Source organism: Ochotona curzoniae, unplaced genomic scaffold (genome assembly GCF_017591425.1).
Source record: "Ochotona curzoniae isolate NIBS_2020 unplaced genomic scaffold, NIBS_Ocur_1.0 scaffold_4937, whole genome shotgun sequence".
In the NCBI taxonomy this organism is placed as follows: domain Eukaryota; kingdom Metazoa; phylum Chordata; class Mammalia; order Lagomorpha; family Ochotonidae; genus Ochotona; species Ochotona curzoniae.
Genome location: NW_024467126.1, coordinates 4,189,452 through 4,212,005, shown reverse-complemented (window position 1 = coordinate 4,212,005; position 22,554 = coordinate 4,189,452). Strand labels below are relative to the sequence as shown.

Below are 22,554 nucleotides of genomic sequence, written 5' to 3'. Positions count from 1 at the left end.
GCCGCCAGGCTCTATTATTATTATTTTATGATACAGTTTCATAGGCCCTGGGATTTCCCTTACCCGCCCCAATCCCCCTCCCCCGCTTAGTTCCCTCTATATCATACTAAGGTTTAGTTCTTCACACACAGTCATATGTCCATCGCTGCGGGCATGGACAATGGCAGAGTCCAGCATCCTATTGTCAACATATAGTAAGCAGCTTCACTGTAAGTCCATCTTTGTCTGGAAGTAGAAATGCATACTACACTGTATCCTCACGTCTAGATATGTTAGTCTCCATTGCACAGCTCCTGTTCATCCCTTCAAATGAAAAGTCGTAACACAAAATCAACACTAGAAAGAAAAACAGAAATTTACAATGCCATGAAACTAAATGACATGTTACTAGATAGGACAGTCTCTATTACACAATTACTATACATCCCCTGAAATGAAGAGCCACAAAACAAAATCAACATCAGGGAGAAAAAAGAAATTAATACCATGCACTTAAATAACATGCTACTGAATGACTAATGTGTCGCTGAAGAAATATAAAGGGAAATCAAGCATCTTCTTGAAGAAAGTGATGCTACTGTATGGTCTAGGAGTCATTGAAGAATTGAACGAAAAGAAAGTGTTCTGAAGAGGTGAAACTAACGAAAACATCAAAATCCAAGAGATATAGCTTCCACTGATCTTTGTTGGTGAGATGTGCCTCCCGCAGGCAACAAATAGATGGGTTTGGTTTTTTCATCCACTCTACTAATCTGTGATGTTTGATTGATGAGTTTAAGCCATTGACATTCAGGGTTAATATGAATGGGTGTTCATTGGGCCCTGTCATTTTCGCAATAGGTTGCTCTTTGATTTAGTCTTCTGTTTTCATTTTGCTGGCAAGTTGTTTGCATTTGCCTATGGTTTTGGTGGGCACTATTCCTGTTCTCTGTCAAGAGAACATTGTGAAGTACCATTTGTAGGGCAGGTTTGGAAGAGGCATATTCTTTTAACTTTTCTGGACTGTGCAAGAATTTTATGTCATTTTCAAAGACAAAGGAAAGTTTGCTGGGTATGTTATCCTGGGCTGACAATTTTTTGCTTTTAGAATCCGAACTATGTCACTCCATTCTCTTCTTGCCTGTAGAGTTTCCTGTGAGAGGTCTCCTGTGAGTTTAATTGGCATTCCTTTGTATGTCAGTTGATTTTTCTCACGTGCACATTTAAGGATCTTTTCCTTATGCTCGACTGAAGAGAGCTTGGTGATCATGTGTCGTGGTGAAGATCTCTTTTGGTCAACCCTGGTGGGAGTTCTGTGCCCTCCTGGATGTTGTTTCCCAATTCTTTCTCTAGGGAAATTTTCCCTTACTTCATTAAATACATTTTTAAGCCCAGTTTCTCTTTCTGCACCTTCTGGAACTCCCATAACTGTTATATTTGGCCTTTTAAAAGTGTCTCTTGGGCCCGGCGGTGTGGCCTAGCCTTGAACATGCTGGGATCCTATATGGGCACCGGTTCTAATCCCGGCAGCTCTGCTTCCCATCCAGCTCCCTGCTTGTGGCCTGGGAAAGCAGTCGAAGACGGCCCAAAGCTTTGGGACCCTGCACCCGCACGGGAGACCTGGAAGAAGTTCCTGGATCCTGGCTTTGGATCGGCATAGCATCGGCCATTGCGCTCATTGGACGGAAGATCTTCCTCTGTCTCTCCTCCTCTCTGTATATCTGATTTTCCATTAAATAAATAAATCTTTAAAAAAAAAAAAGTGTCTCTTAATTCTTGAATATTTTTTTAGCCTGATCCAGATCTGTTTCCAGCTTTTTGTTTGTTTCCCCCTGGTGACAGGAGATATCTGCCAATTCTGAGATTTTTTTTATTTTTTCTGCTTGTTTCATTCTATTTTGGAGACTCTTTATTGGACTTTCAATTAGTTCCACTGTATTCTTCATTTCTGATGTATCAGCTTTCATTTGATTCATTTCCTGTGTGACATATTCCTTAAATTCCTTGAACTCCTGCTTTATGTACTTCTCGTTGTTGATATGAGCTTTATAGCAAGGGTTTTGAATTCTGTATCCCCCATTCTCTCGACGTCTTCCTCAGTGAAGTCTGAGGTTGGCAAAGGCTGTGCTCCTTTGCAGGGGAGTCTTCAGTAATATTCATTGTGCCGCTGTCTCTTCTTTTGCTCTTGGTCATTGCACTTCTAGTTACCTCCTTGGGGCAGGTTTCTAAGCTCTGTCACGCACAGGTCTGCAGTTCATTTTTACTTATTGTGCTTGGCACACGGCTCTTTGTTTGCAGTCACTCCCTCCAGCGAGTTCCAGGTCTGGGTTCTTATGTTAGATTTCCACCACGGTCTCTGTAGCCCCAGCTCCTGCTTCACCACTCCCCACCTCCTGTGACACCGTGCTGAGGCTGCATAATTGTCTGTACAACCTTTCTCCCCCTTCCAGTTGGAGCAGGTCCCAGGATTTGGGAGACACCAGGTGTCCTATATAGCTAGGTTGTTGGTGGTGTTGATCATGTTGGAACCTGTTGGCTGTTGGGTCTGAGGGCCACATGGACGTACTTTGACCCATAAGATGCCATGGTTGGTACTATTTTCCTGTGGGTCCAGTGCAATCCACGGAACTCAGTAAGTTCTGGCCGAGCTCAGTGCATGTGCAGCTCACTGTTGTTCCTGCAATCATGAAGCCTTTGCCACAGTGTAAGAAATGGCACCCGATGTGCCACAACTAGAGTTCTTGACCTGCTGGCCGTCAGGTCTGAGGGCTATCCAGTTCTATCTTGGATGCAACCTGTAGGATGCCACGTGGTTGCAGTTCGCTGATCCAGGAATGAATTCATTCCCAGCTCCCTGCATGCACAGTCCTGTCCATAGCTCTCGCCTCGTTACACAAAATGGCGCCTGACGCAGCTCTAGGAGGTGGACCCGGCTGTGAAATCCACCCTGTTGCTGCACTGCCTGTCTGGGACCTACCGCTGTGTCTCTGCTTCTGGCCAAATCACACAGACCAGCGGGACAGGCAGTTCTTTGTGTTCACCTTCTGAGCTCCCGCTGCATGTCTCTTCCCACCCTACTTGTGGCCTGGGAAAGCAGACAAGGACAGCCAAGGGCTTGGGACCCTGCACTCACATGGGAGACCCAGAGGAGGCTCCTGGCTCCTGGCTTTGCATCGGCTCAGCTCCGGCCACTGTGGCCACTTGGGGAGTGAACCAGCACTGGATGGAGAATCTGCTGGAGATGACCAGGCCAGACAGCCTGGAGAAGAAGCAGGCCTTTCTCTGCTGCTACAGACGGCCGTGGGCACGCTGGTGTCCCGGCTGAGGCCGAGCTGCCCACCTGCACGCGAGGACGCACTGTGGTCAGTGTGCAGGTGCGGGAGCGAGAAGAAAGCGACCACAGAGCAGCTCCCGCAGCGGGAGGCGCTCAGACCGGAGGCCGGAGGAGGACTCCGAGGGCTGGGACAAGCGGCCAGCGTGCAGGGGGCAGTGAGAGGCCGTCGGGCCGGGCCCCTGCACCTTCCCAGGTGCCCCGCAGGACCACGCTGCAGAGACAGGTCCAGGCTGCAGAGACACAGCCTAGCTCCAGAAGCTCCCCCTGCGAGCGCGCGGCCTGGCTCCTCCCGCAGCACAGGACGCGGCCACAACACTGGACCTGCAGACTGGACCTGTGGGCGAGCGCAGGGCCGCTCACTGCGCAGGCGCGGCCGGGAGCTCCGCGGGAGGGCGGGCCGTGGGCGGGGCCAGAGACAGTGGGCGGAGCGAACGTCAATGGGCGGAACGAGTTTCAGTGGGCGGGGCGAGCGTGCTCTGGGCGGAACAAGCGGCAGTGGGCGGGGAGAGCGTCAATGGCGGGCCGAGCGTCAATGGGCGGGCCGAGCGTAGGTGGGCGGGGCTCCAGGCTGAGGCACCCGCATTCGCCCAGGTACGTCTCCCCCGGGGCGGGGCCTGCGTGGCGGGGAGGGCGGAGCTTCTCGGAAGGTGGGGCTTGCGTCTCGGGGGCGGGGTCTCTCGGGGGCGGGGCCTCGCGCGGCGTCCGGCCAAAGCCGCCGACCGGAAGCGCTCTTTGCACTTTGCCGCTGACACCTGGGCCATCCCGGGCAGCATGGGCCGGAAGGTGACCGTGGCCACTTGCGCCCTCAACCAGTGGGCCCTGGACTTCGAGGGCAACCTGCGCAGGATTTTGAAGAGTGCGTGTCGGGGGGTGCGGGGCGAGGCGCCTGAGGGGCGGTGGCGCAGCCGTGCACGGGGCGCCCACCTGCACCCCGCTTTCTGCAGGGGGTCCCGGGGTCCTGCAAGGGCAGTGCAAGGCCCTTCCGTCCACACCGCCGGCGTCTGAGGGCTTCAGGTGCGCTGTGTGGAGGTGGGCGGTGGCCTGAGCGGGGAGCCGAGCCGACTCACCTGGGGTCGCCTGGCCCGGGCACCCCTGCACCCCAGGGACGGCATTGCTTGCTGCCAGCCACCACCCCGAGCTGCTTCCTGGGGAGGCAGGGGCCTTGGGCCGTCCTCCACTGCTTTCCCAGACCACAAGCAGGGAGCTGGATGGGAAGTGGAGCTGCCGGGATTAGAACCGGCGCCCACATGGGATGGTGCTGTCTTGGGCGTCCCATGTCCCAGCCCTCACCCCATTTCTGTGTTTCTCTGAAGCCTTGGGGCGTGTTGTGGGGCTGAAACTGCCTCCCCCTCCCTCTCTGTACAAACAGGTATTGAAATTGCCAAGAGCAGAGGAGCCAGGTACAGGCTCGGGCCGGAGCTGGAAATATGGTGAGAATAGGCACGCTCACGGGGGTGCGTGGGTGTACACACGTGCCCTGGGGCCGGCCTGCCGGGGAGCAGGGAAGGCCTGTGAGAGCCCCCCGCTCAGGAGGCTGGCCGCCCCCCGGGGGGCTGGGGGTCCCTTGGGCAGGCTAGAGGCCTGATCCTTCTAGGTCCTGATGTCGGGTGACTGTGGGCGTTCGGCAGGTGGCATGGTGGGAGGCTGGGTCTTGGGGAGGGCGTCCAGTCAGGGTTGCATGGGCACAGAGTGTCACCTGTGTGGCAGACAAGCCCCCACACCCCTGGCATCTCCTGCTTGGGCGTCCCAGGAGCAGGAGCCGAGAGCGGACACGTGCTGCCTTGGTGACCCAAGGCTGGAGCGCGCGGGTGGGCCCAGGGCTCCTTAATTGCAGCTTGAAGGCGTGGGCTGCCTCAGCACGGCGGCCACCTCGGGCTGCTCAGGGGACTCACCTGGGAGGTTGGGAAGCTGACCCGTCCCCGGCTGCACCCCCAGCCAGGAGGGTACGGACAGCGCAGCCCCTGGGCCCGCTGCTCACCGGGCGTGCGCCTGGTCTCACCTGCTCCTCACCCCGTCTGCAGCGGCTATGGATGCTGGGATCATTACCACGAGTCAGACACGCTCTTGCATTCCCTCCAAGTCCTGGCCGCCCTTCTGGACTCTCCGGTCACTCAGGACATCATCTGTGATGTGGGCATGTGAGTGTAAGCTCAGGGGAGCTGGCACACGGTGCCCGCCTCTGGGTGTGTGAGTTATCACAGGGGTGCTGGCACACGGCACGTGCTCCTGGGTGTGTGAGTAAACTCAGGGGAGCTGGCACACGGTGCCCGCCTCTGGGTGTGTGAGTAAACTCAGGGGAGCTGGCACACGGTGCCCGCCTCTGGCTGTGTGAGTGCAAGCTCGGGGGCGGGGAGGGGGCACGCAGCGCCTGCCTCGCCGGGGGGAGTGAGAAGTGCCTGGGTCCCAGGTGTAAGAGGCCTTGTGCTGGAACAGGGGTCTGTTACCACTCTGCCTCCTGCCTCTCGGCCACCTGACACCCTAAGGAGGCGCTCCCTGGAAGCCATTGTTGCACGTTCTAGAAGCTTCCTCTGCACACATGGACACCTCCTCTGTGCCCGTGGCTGCATGCCGTTCCATCCCTTACAGGGAATCCTCCCCACGTCCACCTCGGGGTTGGCTCCGTGTCGCTCCACGCTGACGTGGCCACACAGCCCCGGGTGGTGTGGGTTCTGTAGGCGTGGACGCGCTGCAGCGCATTCTCAGGGCACTGTGCCCAGCTCCGGGGCTGGGCCTGCCTGCCGTGCTCTCCTTCGGTCTCCTGGAGCCTGGCGTTCACCCCATCAGACCTCACGCTGACGTCCGTGCCGTGGGGTCTCTCAGGCGGCACGCCATGCGCTCCCACTGTGGCGAGGGTGGGTGGTGCCGCGTCTCCGTGTGGCCCGCTGTGGCTGGCGACCTCACACACAGCAGTGGCCTGAACTTTAAGATTTATTTACTTTTATTTGAAAGGCAGATTTACAAAGAGAAGGAAAAACAAGATCCACTGGCTCACTCCCCAAGTAGCCAAAATGACTGGAGCTGAGCCACTCCGAAACTAGGAGCAGGAGCCCAAGACTTGGGCCAGCCTGCTCTGCTTTCCCAGGCCACACGCAGGAAGCTGGAAGGGCAGTGGGGCTGCCGGGACACAAACTGGTGCCCATATGGGATCCCGGTGCCACAGGCGGAAGATGAGCACGCTTACTCCCTGAGACGAGGGTGAATGTTGACCCGGGGGTGAGAGGTCGCGTGGGGACAGGCCTGCAGCAAGTCAGGAAGTGCCACAGGCTCTGGGATTCCCCTTACCGCCTCCCCAAGTCCCCCACCCCCACCACTGAGTCCCCTATATCATTAGTATAGTTCTTCATGCACAGTCATATGTCCATCATTGCGGGCGTGGACAATGGCAGAGTCCAGCATCCTATTGTCAAGATGTAGTTAACTGTTTCCTTGGGAGTCCATCTTTGTCCGGAAGTGGAGATGCATACTGCATTGTATCCTCTCATCTGGATAGGATAGTCTCCATGACACAGTTACTACACATCCCCTTAAATGAAAAGCCACAAAACAAAATCAACAACAGGAAGAAAAGAAGAAATTTTAAAAAGCCTGTTTTTAAACAATGGTGTGGAGAGGCGGGGAGATAGGACACCTTCCACGCACTCTCAAGTTTTTATTGTTAAAATGATAGCAGTCGCATCTGATTTTTTCCCCCAACTTCTTGTTTATCTGAGAGTCAGAGATAGTGACCGATGAGGCAGCTGCCACCTGCTGGGCGAGTCCCCAGGTGTGCCCAGTGGAGTCGGTCCGAGGGCACAGCCACCCCCCAGGTGTGCCCAGTGGAGTCGGTCCGAGGGCATAGCCGGGAGCTGGCTACTCAATCTGGGTCACCCGTGGGGATGACAGGGACCCCACCACTCGAGCCAGCTGTGCTGCTTGCTAGGGGTGGCTTAGGAACCAGGCGCCAGGAGTAGGGGTGGGTGTGGCCTCCCGTGGGGGCGCACGCTGGTATCCTAACTGCTTTGCCAAACACCTGTGCTGATTTTTTCTTCCCTTTGAAGCATAACTTTTAGGGAATTTGTAAGCTGACACGTGAAACAGGAATAAGAACTCCAGATCTCCCCCACCCTGCCTGGGAGGGGGTGCTGAGTCCCGCCCCAGCTACTGGGGCTGGCCGGCTTGCTGTCCGCAGTGAGCCATCCTGTGCCCGCTGCCGAGCTGGCCTGCCTGCCCTCCGTCCCATGCCCTCTGCCGAGCTGGCCTGCCTGCCCTCCGTCCCGTGCCCACTGCCGAGCTGGCCTGCCTGCCCTCCATCCCGTGCCCACTGCCGAGCTGGCCTGCCCTCCGTTCCGTGCCCGCTGCCGAGCTGGCCTGTCTGCCCTCCGTCCCGTGCCCACTGCCGAGCTGGCCTGTCTGCCCTCCGTTCCGTGCCCGCTGCCGAGCTGGCCTGTCTGCCCTCCGTCCCGTGCCCACTGCCGTGCTGGCCTGCCCTCCATCCTGTGCCCGCTGCCGAGCTGGCCTGCCTGCCCTCCGTCCCGTGCCCACTGCCGAGCTGGCCTGTCTGCCCTCCGTCCTGTGCCCGCTGCCGAGCTGGCCTGCCTGCCCTCCGTCCCGTGCCCGCTGCCGAGCTGGCCTGCCCTCCGTTCCGTGCCTCTGCCGAGCTGGCCTGCCCTCCGTCCCGTGCCTGCTGCCGAGCTGGCCTGCCCTCCGTTCCGTGCCCACTGCCGAGCTGGCCTGCCTGCCCTCCGTCCCGTGCCCACTGCCGTGCTGGCCTGCCCTCCATCCTGTGCCCACTGCCGTGCTGGCCTGCCCTCCATCCTGTGCCCGCTGCCGAGCTGGCCTGCCTGCCCTCCGTCCCGTGCCCGCTGCCGAGCTGGCCTGCCTGCCCTCCGTTCCGTGCCTGCTGCCGAGCTGGCCTGTCTGCCCTCCGTCCCGTGCCCACTGCCGAGCTGGCCTGTCTGCCCTCCGTCCCGTGCCCGCTGCCGAGCTGGCCTGCCCTCTGCAGCGGGCCACACCTCTGGGCTTGTTCAAAGCAGACAGGGCAGGAGCGTGGTGGAATGCCTTCTCGGGACTTGCCCGTTTCTCGTGTTTCCTGGTCACTTGCAGCACCGCTCGCTGCTTGGTCTTTTCTGGATCACATGTGTCTGGAATGTTCTTTAACAACGAAAGCTGGCCTCCACGTGCGGACGGAGGCAGGTGCTTCCTGGTGGGTGCCGGTGGCTGTCAGCTGGCGCGTTCCAGTGACTGCTGCCTCTGAACTCTGACCTTTGCTCTCTGTGGCTTGCGAGGTTGGAGGCCACACGTGCTGTGGGAGGCGTCTGCATCTTGGATGCCAGATGCCCTGGGATGAAAGGGCCCCCATGTGTGTCTGGGCCATAGCACATCTGGCTTTGGCTCCGGGGTGGGGCTAGACGCTCTCCGGGTCCTCGTGCCATGGCCAGCGAGGGCCTGGGGTGAGCCACCCCCGGATGATCCCAGGGTGGAGGCTGAGGGTGCGGGGCCAGTGGCAGAACGGGAGCCTGTGGAGCCCCAGCGCCCATCTTCCCAACATGTGCTTCAGTTGCCGTGTCCCTCTCCTGCAGCCAGGGCAGCCCAGCTCTGCCCCCCACCGCACCCCCTGCCATGCCCCTCTGGCCTAGTCTCTCACCTGCAGCCAGGGCTTCTCCTTGTTGTCCAGAGGGTACGGCGAGTGGGAAGCGCCACCCTGTGGCCAGAGGGGCTGATGCGGAATAGACAGCCGATGCTTTAGAGCCCAGTGGCTCTCAGGCCGTGTCCTGCTGGGGTTGGACGTGTCCAGGTGTGGCAAGAAGCCTCCTCACCTGAGCTCCTCACCTGAGGGCAGAGCCAAGATGTGGACACTTGGCCTACCAGAATGTCTTCTGGTTTTGGGTCAGTGCCCATGGGAAGCACATGCAGGCCCTTTTTGGAAACTCCATCTGAGAATATCACAGAGAGCCTGTGGTTCCCAGTGCTGCTGGGGAGCTGTAGGGGACTGGGGGGACCCCACTGTGGTGGGAGGATGCAAGCATCTGCCCTGTGTCCGCAGGCCCATCATGCACCGCAACGTACGCTACAACTGCAGGGTCATCTTTCTCAACAGGTGGGAGCCCCTGCGGGAGGTGGCCCTGGCTGGGGGCGTTGATCCTGAGGGGAGGAGGTGGCCCTGGGCTGGGGGCGGTGATCCTGCGGGGAGGAGGTGGCCCCTGCGGGAGGTGGCCCTGGCTGGGGGCGGTGATCCTGCGGGGAGGAGGTGGCCCAGCGGGAGGTGGCCCAGGAGGAGGTGGCCTGTGCTGGGCAGGGGAGGTGACCTGGGACAAGGTGGTCCTGGGGGGAGCAGGTGGCCTGGGAAGAGTTGGCCATGAATCCCCTTGGCCCCAGGCTGGGACCTGAGCTGGCATCCTGGGAGCGCAGTGCTGGATACTCCAGGAAATGCCCACCCTGGTTCAGGGTAGTGCATGGACACGTGGGTTCTGTGACATCCCCTGGCTGGGTCTCAGTCACCACGGGCTCCCTCGGGCACTGGCAAGGCCCAGACGGTGGGGTTGGGAGCCAAGCCCTGTTGGGGGGCTTCCTGTGGCTAGCCAGGGCTGCAACTTGGGGGCTGTGCTGCTGCCAGCCTGAGAGCTGGGGCTCAGCACCGTTTGGCCTCTAGGAAAATACTGCTCATCAGACCCAAGATGGCCTTGGCCAACGAAGGCAACTACCACGAACTGCGCTGGTTCACCCCGTGGTCGCGGAGCCGGTGAGTGGCTGCAGGACACAGACGGAGGGGCAGGGCAGGGGCCCGGCATCGGCTGCCTCCAGTGTCGCAGCTTCAGGAACGTTCTGAGTGGGGGATTTGGCTGCCAGGGCTTTTTAGTCAATGAAGTGTGTGCAGCCCATGGTGCAGTGGCCACGTCCTCCCTGTGAGGGACGCTTGGCTCATGGCCAGGGATGGCCCTGGTCTGCAGTGCCAGGTGGTTGGAGGCCTACTGTGAGTACAGTGAGTGTGCAGGGCCTGTGTGTGTCAGGTGGGCGTGCAGGGCCCTGTGTGTGTCAGGTGGGTGTGCAGGGCCCTGTGTGTGTCAGGTGGGTGTGCAGGGCCCTGTGTGTGTCAGGTGGGGGTACAGGGTCCTGTGTGTATCAGGTGGGTGTACAGGTTCCTGTGTGTCAGGTGGGTGTGCAGGGCCTGTGTGTGTCAGGTGGGTGTGCAGGGCCCTGTGTGTGTCAGGTGGGTGTGCAGGGCCCTGTGTGTGTCAGGTGGGTGTGCAGGGCCCTGTGTGTGTCAGGTGGGTGTGCAGGGCCTGTGTGTGTCAGGTGGGTGTGCAGGGCCTGTGTGTGTCAGGTGGGCGTGCAGGGCCCTGTGTGTGTCAGGTGGGTGTGCAGGGCCCTGTGTGTGTCAGGTGGGTGTGCAGGGCCTGTGTGTATCAGGTGGGTGTGCAGGGCCTGTGTGTGTCAGGTGGGTATGCAGGGCCTGTGTGTGTGAGGTGGGTGTGCAGGGCCTGTGTGTATCAGGTGGGTGTACAGGGCCCTGTGTGTGTGAGGTGGGTGTGCAGGGCCTGTGTGTGTCAGGTGGGTATGCAGGGCCCTGTGTGTGTCAGGTGGGTGTGCAGGGCCTGTGTGTGTCAGGTGGGTGTGCAGGACCCTGTGTGTGTCAGGTGGGTGTGCAGGGCCTGTGTATATCAGGTGGGTGTGCAGGGCCTGTGTGTGTCAGGTGGGTATGCAGGGCCTGTGTGTGTGAGGTGGGTGTGCAGGGCCTGTGTGTATCAGGTGGGTGTACAGGGCCCTGTGTGTGTGAGGTGGGTGTGCAGGGCCTGTGTGTGTCAGGTGGGTGTACAGGGCCCGTGTGTGTCAGGTGGGCGTACAGGGCCTGTGTGTGTCAGGTGGGTGTGCAGGACCCTGTGTGTGTCAGGTGGGTGTGCAGGGCCCTGTGTGTGTCAGGTGGTTGTGCTTCCTGCATGTGTGTGGGTGTACAGGGCCCTGTGGGTGTGGACACCCACCATCTCCTCCACACTTCTCACCCCTGCTGTGCCCCCCTAGTCAGGTGGAGGAGTACTTTCTCCCCCGGATGCTGAAGGATCTGACACAGCAGGTGAGGCCCTGGACAGGAAGCCACTTCCCTCGTGGGTTTGCTCTTTTCAGCTCTGTGTGGGCTGTGGAGGGCGTGGCCGTGGGGTCCCCAGGGTGTTGGCTCCCCTGGTGAGTGTGGGCCTCTGGCCAACCTGGCAGGACTCTTCCCCTGTGGGGTCCCCGTCAGCCTGGTGGGCTCTTCCCGGCCTCCTGGGACCCAGAAGGACTTGAGGGGTTGCATTCACTGCTTCCTCCTCTGTCAGGCCCGGTCCTCAGCCTGCACCCCCGGGGGTGAGCAATCCTGGGGTCCAGCAGGAGAGCCCAGCCCCCGTCCCCGTGCCTGGCAAGGAGGGCTGTGTGGCCCGGTCCCCTTGGGGACAGTGGAGACGGAGCTCCACCATGCCCATGTGGTCAGGCTCAGGAGGCACCCGGAAGCCAGGTTGCAGCAGCCAGCCAGCACGGTGGTCTGCTGGACTCGGGGTGGGCTTCCTGGGCTGGACATGTTCTGTTGTCTGTTGTGGGGGCGGGGAAGGGGGCGTCTTCCTGGGGTACAGAATGGGCACGGAGCCCAGAGGGGTGGCTGACTTCCGCCTGCAGGAGACTGTGCCCTTTGGAGACGCGGTTCTGGCCACCCTGGACACGTGCCTCGGGAGTGAGATCTGCGAAGAGCTCTGGACGCCCCACAGGTCAGCAGGCAGGCTGGGCTCCTGGCTGGGGGCCGCGGAGATGCTGGGGGAGGCGGCTGGGAGTCCACACCTGCCTCTGCCTGCAGCCCGCACGTGGACATGGGCCTGGATGGTGTGGAAATCTTCACCAACGCCTCAGGCAGCCACCACGTGCTCCGCAAAGCCCACGCCAGGGTGGACCTGGTGACCATGGCCACCACCAAGGTAAGCAGGTCAGGCAGGCGGCTGGAGCACTTGGGGTCCTTGTCACAGCCAAGGCTCGGTGTGCTGACCTGTACTGGCCAGTGGTGGGTGGGCCTTGCTGACCACGCCCCTCCATTGTGCGGGTCTGTGCTGACCACGCCCCTCCTTTGGGCGGGCCTTGCTGACCATGCCCCTCTGGGCGGGCCTGTTCTGACCACTGGGCAGGCCTGTGTGGACCATGCCCCCTCCTTTGGGTAGGTCTGTGCTGACCACTGGGTGGGCCTGTGCTGACTGCGCCCCTCCTTTGGGCGGGCCTTGCTGACCACGCCCCTCCTTTGGGCAGGTCTGTGCTGACCACTGGGTGGGCCTGTGCTGACCACGCCCCTCCTTTGGGCGGGCCTTGGTGACCACGCCCCTCCTTTGGGCAGGTCTGTGCTGACCACTGGGTGGGCCTGTGCTGACTACGCCCCTCCTTTGGGCGGGCCTGTGCTGACCACGTCCCTCCTTTGGGCAGGCCTTGCTGACCACGCCCCTCCTTTGGGCAGGCCTTGCTGACCACGCCCCCTTTGGGCAGGCCTTGCTGACCACATCCCTCCTTTGGGCAGGTCTGTGCTGACCACTGGGTGGGCCTGTGCTGACTACGCCCCTCCTTTGGGCGGGCCTTGCTGACCACGCCCCCTCTGGGCGGGCCTGTTCTGACCACTGGGCGGGCCTGTGTGGACCATGCCCCCTCCTTTGGGCAGGTCTGTGCTGACCACTGAGTGGGCCTGTGCTGACCACGCCCCTCCTTTGGGCGGGCCTGTGCTGATGACCGCTCCCTGGTCTTGACATGCTGGCCCTCATCCCCCCTCCCGGCCAGTCTTGGAAGAGGAAGAGGCACAGTGGTCTGTGCTGTGACCCGCGTCAGAGCATGCCCTGTCCTGGAGCTGGGGCAGAGGGAGAGGCCAGCACTGATAGCTCTTGCCCTGCCCTTCCCAGAACGGGGGCATCTACCTGCTGGCCAACCAGAAGGGCTGCGATGGAGACCGCCTCTACTACGATGGCTGCGCCATGATCGCCATGAACGGCAGCATCTTTGCACAGGGGACCCAGTTCTCCCTGGAGGACGTGGTAATGGACGGGTGCCCAGGGCTGAGGCCGGCCCCTTGGACGCAGGCTGCCGTGGGGCGGGGGAGGCAGACCCTGGTCGCAGATGGTACAGCCTGTACATCCAAACAGCACGTGCTAGTCTGTGGCCCGGGAAGCGGGGCTGTGGAGACCCCACAACCGCAGGCAGGAAGGGGTTCTGGAGCGTGCGGTGGGCCAGCGGGAAGGAGGGCACCCTGTTGGCACCGTTACCTTCTCTGCCGCCACATCCACGAGGCTACCCTGGTGTGGTGTTCCTGGAGGTGCCCACGGGGAAGTGGTCACCACCCCTACGCGCAGGCTCTCCTGGCTCTGCTACAGCGGGAGGCAGGGGCCGGGGATGCCATGGACAGCCGGTGCGGCCACAAGCCTCTCCTACAGGCTCCTCCGGCTGCCCTCAGGGAGGACAGTGTCCCTGGAGCTCACCATGCACCTTGGCCAGACCTGGCCTGGGGCTCTGAGTGTGTGTGCTCCGTCCGTCTGTTCACGTGGCTTTGCCCAGGACATGGCAGCTGTGTGCCCGTTCCAGGTCCAGCCCACCACCCCCTGCTGCATCGGAGACACTGCAGCCCGCTAACATCTCAGAGCCACCAGCCCTCCCTCCCCACAGGGCCACGGCCCAGGGCTGTGCTGTTGGCCGTGTCCGTGACTGGCTGAGAGGAGGCGGTGTGCTGGCCCCGGGCTGGACCCTCCTGGGGCCTTCCTGGTGATGGGCAGGGGGTGCACACAACCTGGGTATGCAAGAGGCAGGAAGCCACTTTCTCTCCCCAAACACCCCCTCCAGGAAGTCCTCACAGCCACCCTGGACCTGGAGGACGTCCGGAGCTACAGGGCAGAGATATCGTCCCGCAACCTGGCGGTGAGTGCCCCGTGGCCATCTGCTTGGCGCTCGCCAGCTGCAGAAGCGTTGGCGGGCATTCCCGCCTCGGCGTGTGTGTGTGCGTGCCTCAGTTTCCTGCATTGTCCTTGTAGGCCATGGGCACTTCTGTCTGTCTGCTGGGAATACTGGCAGGGGTGTGTGCCTGTCTGCACAGCTCTGTGCAGTGCGCCTGGGCATGGAACCGCTGGGGCTTGTGGGAACTTGGTATTCGTCTTCCCGGGCAGCAGCCTGCCCGCTGGCCCCAGGGTTCACTGTGGTCCGTTCCTAGGGGCTGTGGGCAGGGCTCTGTAGCCTGCATGGCCACCACAAGCCTGCCCGGCCACCACAAGCCTGCCCGCTGCCCCAGGGCTTGCGTGCTCCGTTCCCAGTGGCTCTGGACAGGGCTCTGTTGCCCGCACCGCTGTCACCATCCCCAGCCTCACGTCGGGCAGCCGTGCGGCTCCTGGTGTGGACGTTCCAGGGTCTGACCGTCCACCACAGGCCAGCAGGGTGAGCCCCTACCCCCGGGTGAAGGTGGACTTTGCCCTCTCACGGCCTGAGGACCTCCTGGAGCCCGTGTCTGCACCTGTGGAGTGGACGTACCACAGCCCCGAGGAGGAGATAAGGTGAGTGTCTGGCTGTGCCCAGGGCTGCCCGGCTGCACGGGTGTCTGTGGGTGAGGCTGTGGACAGTGGAGGCGGTGTCCGGCACCCAGGGTGGAGTCAGTTCTCCAGGGCGGTTCCCACAAGTCCCACCCGCCCCCGCAGGCTGGGGAGTGGGAAGGGGTGGGGCCCCTAGCTGGGCGCAGCTCATGTGCGTACTGCCTGCTCCGCAGCCTGGGACCTGCCTGCTGGCTCTGGGATTTCTTGAGACGAAGCCAACAGGTGAGCGCTGTGTCCAGCCTCCTCGGCTACTGCTCGGGGCATTTCCACTGCTGTGCTTTGCTCAGTACGCACAAGCCAGAGGCGGTTCACCTCTGCCTCAGCGGGCAGCTCGGGGACCCGGTGCCATGGCCGGGCTGGGCGCCGCTGGCAGCCACAGCCCCTGGGCTCACCACAAACCTTCCTGTGGGGTCCTGTTCCTCAGCCAGCTGGTGCTGCCCCATGGCCAAGGGCCTTCTTCCCCCTGGGGAAGCCACTCTGGCCTGGGGTCTGGACAGCAGCTGAGCAGATCCCTGGGCAGGGCTCTTTGCGGAGGCTGTACCCACACCTGTGTCCACCTGCCCCTTGCAGGCCGGGTTCTTCCTGCCGCTGAGTGGGGGCGTGGACAGCGCGGCCACGGCCTGCCTGGTCTACTCCATGTGCCACCAGGTCTGTGAGGCTGTGCGGAGTGGAAGTAGGTGATGGTGGAGGCCTGGGGGGCTGCAATGAGCAAGGGTGCATGGGGCAGGGCAGCAGAGACTGCTGGCCAGGGGGCATTGCAGGGCTGTGCACAGATGTCACGGACTCTGGTCCAGCCACTAAGGACCTCTCGTGGGTGTGGTGCCCATGTGGCCTTATCTGCCTGCTTATGTGACCCGTCCGTGGCCAGGGCAGGGGCTCCAACCAAGGGTTAGGCAGCCCAGGCTCAGCTTCCTAAACCCCCGTCTGTACACAGTATGTAGCTGAGGGCATGAGGAGCTGTGGGGGTACAAGATGGGGCTGAGCTGGGCACCGGTGGCCGTGTGGGGCTGAGCTGGGCTCCTGGTGACCCTGTGGGATTGGGCTGGGCTTCTGTGACCGTATGGGGCTGAGCTGGGCACCGGTGGCCGTGTGGGGCTGAGCTGGGCTCCTGGTGACCGTGGAGGGCTGAGCTGGATTGCTGTGACCATGTAGGGCTGAGCTCGGCTCCTGGTGACCGTGTGGGGCTGAGCTGGGCTCCTGGTGACTGTGTGGGGCTGAGCTGGGCACCTGTGACCGTGCGGTCTGAGCTGGGTTCCTGGTGACCGTGCGGTCTGAGCTGGGCGCCTGTGACCGTGCGGTCTGAGCTGCGTTCCTGGTGTCCGTGCAGGGCTGAGCTCGGCTCCTGGTGACTGTGTGGGGCTGAGCTGGGCTCCTGGTGACTGTGTGGGGCTGAGCTGGGCTCCTGGTGACTGTGTGGGGCTGAGCTGGGCACCTGTGACCGTGCGGTCTGAGCTGGGCTCCTGGTGACCCTGTGGGGCGGGCTGTCTGGGCGTGAGTCTGAGCCCCACACAGCCCTGCTGGCCTGTCCCTGTGTTCGTGACCCACAGACCAGGACGTACTGGCCGACATCCGGGCCATCGTGGACCATAGCAACTACAGCCCCAAAGACCCCCGGGAGCTCTGTGGCCGCGTGCTGACCACCTGCTACATGGCCAGCCAGAACTCCTCCCAGGAGACCTGCAGCAGGGCCCGGGAGCTGGCCCAGCAGATCGGAAGGTAGTGGCTGGCCCGCGGGGTTCGCCAGGCAGGCAGTGGTGCTGGTGCCTACACTGGGGTCCTGCGGTGGGCATCTGCCCTCTCCGGCCCAGCTCCTGGCTGGGCAGGATCATGCCCGCCCTCTGCCCTCTTCCACACGTCCTGGGCACACCTTTCCAAAGAAATGGGCATGGCGAGGGCGGGGCCTCCTCTACCCCCACCTGAGGCAAGTGGGCAGACGCCTTTCCAAAGGGGTGTGGTCCTTCCAGAGGTTTCATTTGTCCTGCCTCTGCTGAGGGGGAGTGAGGGGGACAGCTACCCCTCGGGCAGTTCCTCTGTGCTGAGGGACCAGGCCCAGGCGAGGGGGCCTGTGCCAGACAATGGCCCGCGTGGCCGGGCCCACAGGCAGGAAGAGCAGTGGCCATGAGCGCTGCAGGGTGCAGGGGCCACGGTGGTCATGTCGGACTGTCTGCCCCTCTCACAGCCACCACATCGGCCTAAACATCGACCCCGCCGTCCAGGCCGTGGTGGGCATCTTCAGCCTGGTCACGGGGAAGAGTCCTCAGTTCGCAGCGCATGGAGGAAGCCTCAGGGAAAACCTGGCCTTGCAGAACGTGCAGGTGCCGCCCCCTGGGCCGGGGTCGCCAGGCGGGAGGGGCCGCGGAGGGCAGGGGCGAGGCCGCTCATCCCGCGGCGTCGCGTGCAGGGCTGTCTGCAGCTGTGCTAAGGTGTGCATGGAGCAGGGCTTGTGTGTGAGGGACAAGCGTGTGGCTCCGTGTGTAAGCATGTCACATGTACTCGTACGTGTGATCAGCGTGTAAGTACACGATCACGTGTGGACACGGGGACTGTGCGTGTGTTGAACATGTGTGAGCCTTACATGTGGTGTGAGTGTGTACTTGTGTGTCAGGAGATGTTAAGTGAGAGTGTGTGTCTGTCTGGTAAGCACCTGTATGGATGAGCGTGTGTGTGTGTGTGTGTGTGTGTGTGTGTGTGTGTGTGTGTGTGTGTTCCATGTTCCCCGCCTCTCCTGGCTGGGCAGACCAGCGATCATAGATGGACAGCCTCTGCTTGTCACTGCAGAGTGCCAGGGCAGCCTCCCAAGGGTGCTGGGCCCCTGCGTGCTCAGGGCGCCCCCTCCTATGCCTACAGGCCAGAATCCGCATGGTCCTCGCCTACCTGCTGGCTCAGCTGAGCCTGTGGTCTCGGGGCGTCCGCGGGGGACTGCTGGTGCTGGGGTCTGCCAACGTGGACGAGAGGTGCGTGCAGCTGGCAGCCGTGTCCCGGGGTCCCCCAGTTCCCATGCTGTGGCTGCCGTGTTTCATCACGCACCCCGTACTCCCCGGTCCCTGAAGCTGGCCGAGCTCCTGGCTGCCTGTGTGGCCGGGCTCTGAGCCTGTGCCCCGTCTGTCGCAGCCTCCTGGGCTACCTGACCAAGTACGACTGCTCCAGCGCGGACATCAACCCCATCGGTGGCATCAGCAAGACCGACCTGAGAGCCTTCGTCCGCTTCTGCATCGGACGCTTCCGGCTTCCGGCCCTGCAGGGGTGAGTGGGGCCCCTGCCGAGCCGCCCTGCTCACTGCCTTCCATGGCTTTCCGCAAGGAGATCAGCTGCCCTCCATGGAGCCCTGGGGGCACTCGCCCTCTGTGGCAACTTTCCCAGTACCCTCGGCTTTGCTGCCATCCTGCAGCAGACAAGTGACCAGCGCCCACCGAGTCTGCCGAGTGGGGGAGCCCACGGTGTCCCCTCTCTTGTCTGGAGACCTTAATGGTGTTCCCAGCAGGGGTGGAGCCAGGGGTGTCCCCCGAAGGAGCTGTCCCTCTTAGGGCCCTAGGCGGTTAGGCTGCCTCAGCCCAGGGTGGCTCTCCCAGGGGGACGCCAGTGCCCAGAATCTCAGCTGGGCTCTGCCCACGGTTTAAGTGGCCAGACAAAGGCATTCTTGGCCCTGGTGACTGACCCCATGTCACGGCCACAGGATCCTGTCGGCACCAGCCACTGCGGAGTTGGAACCCTTAGCCCAAGATGGACAGCTGTCCCAGACGGATGAGGTAATGGCCATGGCTCCGAGGCTCTCCCCCCTCCCGCTCCCTGCCTGGGTTGGGGGTACCTTTCTGCCCCCTGTCCCGGGCAGGACCACCAGGGCCTCTCTGGGTCTGTGACTTCCCACGTGCGTTCTGGCGTCAGCCCCGGGGTTTTCTTTCGTTTTTTAAGATTTATTTATTTTTATTTGAGAGGCAGTTCTGCAGAGAGGAGAGACAGAAAGGTCTTCTGTCAGCTGGTCCGCTCCCCAGATGGCTGTAGCAGCCAGGGCTGCCTGGGCCAGGGAGAAGCCTGGAGCCTGGAGCCTGGCACTCCCTCCGGGCTTCTGCCCATGTGCAGGGGCCAGGGCCCGGCCGTCCTCTGCTGCCTTCCCACGTGCATTAGCAGGGAGCTGGAAGGGAACTGGAACAGCCGCAGCTGCAGCTAGCACTGTCTTCATTTTGATCGCATCTCCTGTGTCAGGATTGTTCAGGGAGATGTCATGAGGGGGTCTGGCTCCCACCACACTGGTCACCTGCAGGCTGGAAAGCCAGGGAGCTGCAGAGGGGCGTGCCTGAGGGAGGTGGGCCGGCCTCATCAGGCGAGGGATGTTGTGTCGTCCTCAGCTGTTCCCTGGCTGAGCCGCGTGCCACTGAGGGCTCAGGGCTGGGCTTGGCGTTCTGTGTGGCCTGGCACCGCGGGGCTGCTGCCACCTGTGGACGCTCCCACGGCCTGGAATCATGGGCCGCTGGCACCCATGGCCCCGAGTTCCGATAGTCCCTCTGCTCCGGGCCTTGTATGTCTTAGGGCGGCGGCTCCGGAGGCGGGGGCAGGACATGCCTGGGCTGGGTGCTGTGCCATGCAGGGTGCCCCTGGCCTGCAGGAGTTTCTCCTCTCAGGGGTCTTGGGTCCAGCCATACCAAGCCCAGGTACTGGCAATGCCGAGAGCCCCGAGGTGTGGGGACAGCCCCGCTGCCTCTCCACCTTCCTTGGCACTCTCAGCTCCCCATCTTCCCGGGGGGCACCCTCCTCTTCCCCAGGTGTCTTTCCTTTTGCGCCCCATCCTGGGATCGAGGGCCAGCTCACCGCCTGCTCTGACTCAGGCTGCCTGTCATGCTGTGGTTGGTGCCTGTCCCCGCAGGAGGACATGGGCATGACGTACGCTGAGCTCTCGGTCTTCGGGCGGCTCAGGAAACTCGCCAAGATGGGGCCTTACAGCATGTTCTGCCGCCTGCTACAACTATGGAGGGACACCTGGACCCCCAGGCAGGTGAGCCCGGGAGCCTCGTGGAGGGACAGGCTCGGGAGATGCTGCCGAGGCCAGCCCACGTGAGCAGAGCCGGCATGGGCTGTGGCTCCTCGTGGAGGGACTGGCTGGGAGATGCTGCCGGGGCCAGCCCACGTGAGCAGAGCCGGCATGGGCCAGTGGTACCTCACCTTCGGCTCTGGGCTCCGCAACCCCCAAACCACCTGAGCCCTCGTAGCATGCAGGAGCTAGCCCTCGCCCCTTCCTGGGGCAGACACACATGCCAGGGCAATCATGGGCCTGCTGTGCTGCTGGCTGGGGCTGCTGCCCAACAGCTGGAGCTGACCGGAAGCCCTGTGGAGTTCATCCACTGCCCCAAGTCTCAGCCTGCCCTGCCCGAGCCCTGGCCTTCCTACTGTTGCCGCTTGGCAAGGTCGCATGCACAGTGACTCCCGCTGGCCCGTCCAGCCTTGGCGTGCCCAGCCTCCCTGACCCACACCCTGCCTGCCAGGTGGCCGACAAGGTGAAACAGTTCTTCTCCAAGTACTCGGCCAACAGACACAAGATGACCACGCTGACACCCGCCTACCACGCTGAGAACTACAGCCCCGACGACAATAGGTTCGACCTGCGGCCGTTTCTCTACAACACCCGCTGGCCCTGGCAGTTCCGCTGCATCGAGAACCAGGTGCGCCCGGCTGGTAGCTCTGTGGAGACATGGCGGCAAGGTGTGGCATGCTCTGAGCGCTCAGGGGAGCCGTGGTGCCCTCCGTGGTGCGGAGACAGTGGCTTGGGGTCTTTCTCTTCTTTCCCCCCACTTAAATGCCTCAACGGGCAGATGCCTGTGAGCGGCCCAGGTGGACCGAGGTGTCTGTCACTTCACAGTGGAGGATGTTGGTATCTGTGCCTGGCCATTTCCCGGCACACGTGGGTGGCTATGCCATGCTGCCGAGCTCTGCCTCCGGACCCCCAGCTGATCCCCGCTTGGCTGCTGGACCTGGCATAGCAGAGAAGATGGGACCAGCGTCCTGGCAGGGTGCAGATTCCATGCTGGACTCACAGGCTGTTGGGTGCTGCGTGTTTCCTGTCATGGCTATGCTCACGTACACACGTGTTGAGTTCAGGGCATGCTGCGTGGGTGTCGGCGCCCAGCAGGCATGGCCGCAGGCCTCTGTCCGTTGGTCGCCGTCATCTCAGCCAGCTCTCCCCTCCCCTCACTGACCTCTCACCCCCCCTTTGTCCTGTGTCCGTGATGGAGTCGCCAGCAGGCCAGCTGCCCCCACTGTGGGTGGACGTGGTTGGTCAACTCCTTGCCAAGAGGAGACGCAGGCAGGAAGGGCAGCCGGTGTGAGCTGGGCTGGACCCCCAGCAGGGGTCTCCCTGAGAGGAACCCGGAGGGGACCTCTGGGTGCAGCGGGCAGCTGGCAGGCAGTGTCCAGGGCCGGCTTTGCCCAGCTGCCAGAGCTGGTCACCTGTGTCCTAGCTGCTGGACTGAGGGTGTCATATGGGATCGGGTAAAGGAAGATGGCCGTGGAGAATCAGAGCCACGCTGGGGCCAGGCAGCAGGAAGTGGGGCTCTCTGTGGATGGGGGCCGCCGGCCGGGGCTCACCGCTGGCTCCGGCGTTGCTGCATTGGTGAACAGGGGCTGGAGTTGCAGGAAGTGCAGAGCCCGGGGTGGTATGCAGTATGGTGCGTGTCCACACAAGGGAGACGGAGGTTGATGGTCCCTCGCTGCTCGTGCTGTGCTGTACGCTGGTGCGTGCGTGAAGGCGTCTCACGGCTTCCCTCCACAGGTGCTGCGGCTCGACGTGGAGTCGCCACAGGCCCTGGGCCTTCCCGACTGAGCACCCCGAGTGGCGTCAGCCGTGCTGCCTCGTCCGTACTTCCACCGCGTCCACCTCCTGTGTGTGGGCCAGTAGCAGTCTCGAGACCGCAATAAAGTAAATGCTTCTTGCCTACGCACGCAGCCCGGGCCTCCCCGCCTGCACCCTCCTCTGGCCAGTCCTGCACTCCAGGAGGCCCTGGGACCTGCCGAGCCTCCTTGCTGGGCTCTGGGACCGACTGTGCCCTGCCCTAGCTGTGGGAGTGGAGGCCATGGCCCCTGGCCACTGTTCTGTCCCCGCCACACATGGCCCTGCTGTGAGTCCTCTGCCCATCCTGCAGAGCCCACAGAGGCTGTGTGAGGGTTGGGAAACCCGGCGTTCCCCTTGGTTCTGGAACCCTCTATCCCAGGCCCCAGGGCGTCTCAGTCTCCCAACCCTGCAGGGTATAGCTGGACAAAGGCCCAAGGTCAGGGGTCTCCAGGGAGCAGGTGCAGAGGGTCCCCAGTATGGCACAGACCCAGGCCTGGGCTAGGGAGGTCTGAGCAGGGGCAGCCCCTGAGGGCTCCAGGAGGACAGGCTGCCATGGTGGCCTTGCTGCCTGTCAGCTCCTGATGTCCCTCATGGCCTCGGCCTGGCCAGGAGCGGCTGTGCCCTGTGGCCTGTCCTGCTGTGGGTGAGGGAGGGAGTCCCAACTGAGAGGAGAGGCTGCCCCGTCTGAGGAATGAGCCCCATCCTCTGGGGTCCCCGTCTGGGGGGAGGCCGCCCTGTCCTCTGATGGGCCCCGTGTGAGGGGGGAGGCCGCCCTGTCCTCTGGGGTCACCGTCTGGGGGGAGGCCGCCCTGTCCTCTGATGGGCCCCATGTGAGGGGGGAGGCCGCCCTGTCCTCTGGGGGACCCGTCTGGGGGGAGGCCGCC

General features: G+C 62.4%; 1 protein-coding gene across 2 annotated transcripts; it reads left to right on the top strand.

The window, feature by feature from the left end:
• The first annotated feature begins 4,042 nt into the window (after positions 1 to 4,042).
• NADSYN1 (NAD synthetase 1) lies at positions 4,043 to 21,775 on the top strand. Of its 2 annotated transcripts, none has more exons than XM_040970664.1 (21): positions 4,043 to 4,169; positions 4,683 to 4,743; positions 5,335 to 5,451; positions 9,336 to 9,389; positions 9,942 to 10,031; positions 11,309 to 11,360; positions 11,936 to 12,024; positions 12,111 to 12,228; positions 13,186 to 13,317; positions 14,117 to 14,191; positions 14,693 to 14,817; positions 15,027 to 15,075; positions 15,424 to 15,526; positions 16,401 to 16,569; positions 17,033 to 17,168; positions 17,701 to 17,807; positions 17,965 to 18,096; positions 18,527 to 18,599; positions 19,712 to 19,840; positions 20,328 to 20,504; positions 21,611 to 21,775. In XM_040970664.1, exons 1-21 carry the CDS (start codon positions 4,085 to 4,087, stop codon positions 21,659 to 21,661), a joined length of 2,124 nt encoding a protein of 707 aa, XP_040826598.1. In that variant the 5' UTR covers positions 4,043 to 4,084; the 3' UTR covers positions 21,662 to 21,775. The 2 variants fall into 2 exon arrangements, with proteins under 2 accessions (XP_040826598.1, XP_040826599.1); XM_040970665.1 differs by lacking the exon at positions 4,043 to 4,169 and adding an exon at positions 4,267 to 4,327.
• Positions 21,776 to 22,554: the final 779 nt, after the last annotated feature.

Bases quoted from the DNA above. Each gene is read 5' to 3' on its own strand.
- NADSYN1 (XM_040970664.1), top strand. From the start codon at position 4,085: ATGGGCCGGAAGGTGACCGTGGCCACTTGCGCCCTCAACCAGTGGGCC. The intron at 12,025-12,110 runs GTCAGCAGGCAG...CTCTGCCTGCAG, and splicing joins GAGCTCTGGACGCCCCACAG to CCCGCACGTGGACATGGGCC. The intron at 14,192-14,692 runs GTGAGTGCCCCG...CGTCCACCACAG, and splicing joins TATCGTCCCGCAACCTGGCG to GCCAGCAGGGTGAGCCCCTA.